Consider the following 4,797-nt stretch of genomic DNA (forward strand, 5'->3'; position numbering starts at 1 on the left):
TAGGATGCTGTTTTATCCCTAGTCCTAATGTCTGGGCAAAAAACATAGCTCGACGACAATGATTTTTTAGGATTAGGTTGTAATCAACTAATCATCATGTTCTTAGGGAAATTAGACACGAGAATAGAATTAAAGGAGAACCATGGAATGTGTAGATGGTACATCATTGGCATGAGCTATCAAGGGAAATAGGGAATAGATGTCCAGTACTTTTTCTCAAACAGCATCATCACTAATGAGTACTATGGAGTATGATATTAGCCTAAAAGTAGGGTTTTGAGGTCGATGTTCCTTTGAGCTCCACTAAACCTACCTCGCTTACTTGATGCCACTCCTTTTTTCGGCTCCAGGAGTTTCCCCTTCTTTTTAACTTACGATGACATTACCCGATGCCTTAAAGGTTCTCTTGTCTAAGGGGGCTTCCATAGCAGAATGTATGTTTATACTTACCCTAGTAATTAAGCGAAGTTTTGGATCCTGACTGTTGAAGGATGTTAGGTCAAGAGGGATCCTCCCAGAGTCCCCGAACTAACATAAGTCCATTCCAATGTTCCTGGTTCAATTAGAAAAATGGCCCTCCTGACTAGTAGCATTACATCTGAGGTTCACTTATATAATTCAAAGCTACTTATATACAAGAATTATATAGTAGATCTTAATTTTTCGAAAACAAAACGGACAAAATCCCTAACTTTTTTTTCGAGTGTATAGGAAGCCTAACCTAGATCCGCCAAGCTCTCAAGTCGTAAGCCATGGCAAAGATGCTACAGCCTAGTAATGTAACCAAGAAGTAAGAACAGTAAAGTCAGTAACATGAAGGTTGAAACTGCGTGTCAGTAAACCAAACCCAGGTAAAATCTAGACCCAGTTCTCACTATTCTTTTACCAGTGGCAAGTACTTGGCTTTTCTACCCCTAGCATTCCACCTTTCCAAATAAAGCTTTTTCATTGGTGGGCATAATTCTGACATATTCCAAACCTAAAACACGGAAAATTGACAGTCGATATGACGACAAAATTGAGCAGAGATAGATATACCTGTCATAGTGGTCTTCACCATAATTGTAGGGAGCAATCATGCAAAATGAAGATCATGATCAACCTCTCCAAAACATAAAGCTTCTTTTCACATGACATAACAAGAAGCTACAATAGCACGTCCTTAGGCTCTAATGTCCCACCATTATACCCATTGCCTCGAAAGCCAATCATCTCTTTCGGCTCCTTCTCATATCCACTTCTTTTCTCTCCTTTTTCTAGGGATACCCCCTAAGTCAACTTACTTTAGTATAAAAAGTCACACTTAAGATAGAATTACTCACACTGAAGCTCTGCAGTATGCATAATATGGATCCTGAAGACCCGGTTTCTACGCCCTCAACCCCAGCAACCCCTGGTACTCCCGGGGCTCCGCTTTTTGGAGGATTCCGGGGAGATAGACCTAGCGCAACTCGTAAGAAGTCCCTTCTTGGTAAAGGATGCAATTGTTTCAAGGTCGATACTTGGCCTAATGAGGAAGGGAGCTTGCCTGCTGTCACTTGCACTATTACCATGCCCCCTCCCCCTGTTCCTCTTGCTAAGAAGGTACTATTTTTAGGATTTTGTCTTCGGCCACAAGCATATATTTTAGAAAAATGTTTTCAAACCTGAAAGATGTATTTCCTAGATAGTGAAGATTTTGCAGAAATTCTATTCCATAATTTAAGGTAGCATTATATTTTGCTCCCTTCATCCCATATTCCCATTAAGTTCTAGATATTTAACTTTGCAGTTGAAGCCAATGACCATTAAGAATTCCAAACAAAAGAATGCACAATGTTGACATTCTGTGGCTACCAAAGTTAAATGACACAATATAAGGGGATGGTGGGAATAACAAACAACAGATATAGGGAAGATGAACAAAAATTGGAATGCTATGACGATCAACTGACACGAATTCATCAAAATATATCCTATAAATCAAGAAAATCAGAGGCTGACCGTTGTTTTAACACTAGTGTGAATGTGCCTGATATTTATCAAATCAACCAGGTGATGGCTGAGTTCATTGGCACCCTTATACTCATCTTTGCTGGGACAGCCACTGCCATTGTGAACCAAAAGACACAAGGAACAGAAACACTATTTGGACTTGCTGCCTCGACCGGCCTTGCTGTCATGATTATCATCCTCTCAACAGGGCACATCTCCGGCGCACATCTCAACCCTTCTGTAACCATTGCCTTCGCTGCATTAAAACATTTTCCATGGACTCAAGTAAGTAACCACACGCTTTTTTTTGTTGTAAAGGGGCTCCATAGTGCAATTTAATGTGACGGCTTTCGAACTCAAGTCATAAACACCACCACTCAAGCTACCGGATATTCACAGTAAAAATTACAGTTATACTACCGCTATTCCACGCATTTTAGGAGTAGGGAGAGGATGACCTACTTGCTTACATTGTTTACCATAATAGAAGTGTAAAAGTTCCAAGGAACACCTAAAAAAGAAAGGTGTAAAGGACCTCGTGGGATAGATGGGAGTATTCAACCACAGCAGTGAAATCACATAGAGTTGGCATATATAAAATGTTTTTAACTAGATAACTTTGATATAGGTGCCGGTGTACATAGGAGCACAGATGCTAGCATCCATATGTGCCTCATTCATGCTGAAGGCAATTTTTCATCCCATTATGGGCGGAGGAGTAACAGTTCCTTCAGTAAATTATGGTCAAGCGTTCGCGTTAGAGTTCATCATCTCATTCAACCTCATGTTCGTTGTCACTGCGGTAGCCACTGACACAAGAGCTGTAAGCATCATCCTTTTCTTTAACAGTTACTGTACTTTGTTTATGTCAATAAATATAGATTACCCTTCTGAAGTAAAATCAGGAAAATCAAAATAACGAAAGGAATTGGAAGTTGTTTACCTTATCCTTCCTTCATTTGATCCTACTTCAAGACCCGGACAAAAGTAAATGTATTATGTATGCATGCATCTCCCCAAAGCTAAAATCCATGTTCCGAGAGATACTATAGATAGGTTCAATAAAGAACAAAACTCCATAAATAGTGAGCTTTGACTGTCTGCTGTCTCGGAATTTTGTACTTTTCCCCCGGTGCCAAACGTGCATATCTGCTAGATCTGCATGTCTATCTAATATTCTAAGGACTCAAACCCAAGTTAATTAAAGAAATCCAAAAGTAATAAGAGCCTCTAAATATCATGGCTAACAAAAGAAACAGAGCAAGAACAGGTTAACTGAAGAAATTCGATGGCAAGGAGGAGAGTGATTAGAAGACAAGTAAACATTACAGCTTGCAAGAATCCAGAAGCAAGTAGAAACAAACAAACTACAAAAGATATTGGATATGGCAATAAATACTGAAATTTAGGAAGGTAGTATAGTGAACTAGTGAAATATTGAATGAACTTCACAGAACAATGCAAAATGATGCTTCTTGCCTTATTGAATATACTGTCAAATATCAGTTCTAGAAACACTGACAAACAATGCCGAATGATATTCTGTAAAAAGGTCTGTGCTTTGTTCTTGTGGGGAGTTATTATTTTCGGAAAAAAGAAAGTGCCAAGTATTGACGGAATTTAACAGCATTATAAAACTGAAGTGTTTATGATGTTCTGCAGGTAGGAGAACTTGCAGGAATTGCAGTAGGGGCAACTGTCATGCTCAATATTCTCATAGCTGGGTATGCCTACAAGTCTACAACCTTTGATTTCAAATCTAAACTATCTTTAAGCAGTTCTACAGATTAAACACTGTTTCTAAACATCTTTAAAAGAGAAAGTAATATCCTAACGAGGTCTTAAATTAAATCAGGTCAAGAAAGGTTCCAAATATTCAAGGTTAACATCAACCAAAATAATAAAATATTCAAGAAAAATAACTGTGTTTTTTGTTTAGTGGAATTTCTAAAAGACGTTTTAGAAAATATACAAAATGTTTTCAATAACATGCAATCTACACTTCCAACTACTACCAGTAAATATTCTCAAAGCCCTTTTTTTTAAAGGAGAGTTGGGATCTTTTAAAAGTACAAATAACAACCACAGCACCAAGAATGTTAAACTCAAGTTCCACCGCAAAAAGAAGCATCCAAATCATAATTAACTATGAGACTACAAATAACCACCAGCATTTCATGATCAAACTGTCTTAATGCTGAGTTTTTCCAGCTGGTATATTTGACTCGCCAAAACAAATAGTGCTAACTCTGGAAGTCTGAATCATGGATCAATCCAAGAGAGGAATAATTTCAACATTTCAAGCTTACCATTATGAAAAAACAAAACAGGAACATGCATTCACATCGATTATGAGCATGTAGCTGGACATTATTAAAGCTTATTTCCATTTTTTGTAGACCGATGACAGGAGCTTCTATGAACCCAGTAAGAACATTGGGACCAGCCATAGCTGTAAATAATTTCAAAGGCATATGGATATACCTGATTGCCCCAATCCTTGGCGCACTCTGTGGAGCAGGCGTTTACACAGCCGTCAAGCTGCCAGAGGAAGACGAAGATGCCCTCAAACAGCCTTCAGCAGTTATGAGTTTCAGGAGGTGAAAGCATTGATCATCGAAGATGTTTCCTCGTGATTTAAAAATCACAGGTTTTACATGCCTCTTGAGCTGTGTAGTAGATGGTAAATATGTTTAAAGACCAATCAACAACTAAAAATAGAATCGAGTGGTTTGTGGAACAAGAGTGAACTCTTTGTTTTGCGTTTTGTCAATGTGAGAAATTAAGATCCATCTCAATAGTCAAGACTCCTATGCTGTTTTA

General features: G+C 38.3%; 1 protein-coding gene across 1 annotated transcript; it reads left to right on the top strand.

Annotated features, from left to right (window-relative positions):
• Positions 1–1,058: 1,058 nt before the first annotated feature.
• Positions 1,059–4,797, top strand: LOC141611437 (aquaporin NIP6-1-like). The gene is made up of 5 exons (XM_074429969.1): positions 1,059–1,584; positions 2,035–2,259; positions 2,603–2,797; positions 3,637–3,698; positions 4,374–4,797. The coding sequence occupies exons 1-5, from the start codon at positions 1,339–1,341 to the stop codon at positions 4,576–4,578; spliced, it is 933 nt and encodes a 310-aa protein (XP_074286070.1). The 5' UTR covers positions 1,059–1,338; the 3' UTR covers positions 4,579–4,797.

The sequence above is a fragment of the Silene latifolia genome, chromosome 11 (genome assembly GCF_048544455.1).
Source record: "Silene latifolia isolate original U9 population chromosome 11, ASM4854445v1, whole genome shotgun sequence".
In the NCBI taxonomy this organism is placed as follows: domain Eukaryota; kingdom Viridiplantae; phylum Streptophyta; class Magnoliopsida; order Caryophyllales; family Caryophyllaceae; genus Silene; species Silene latifolia.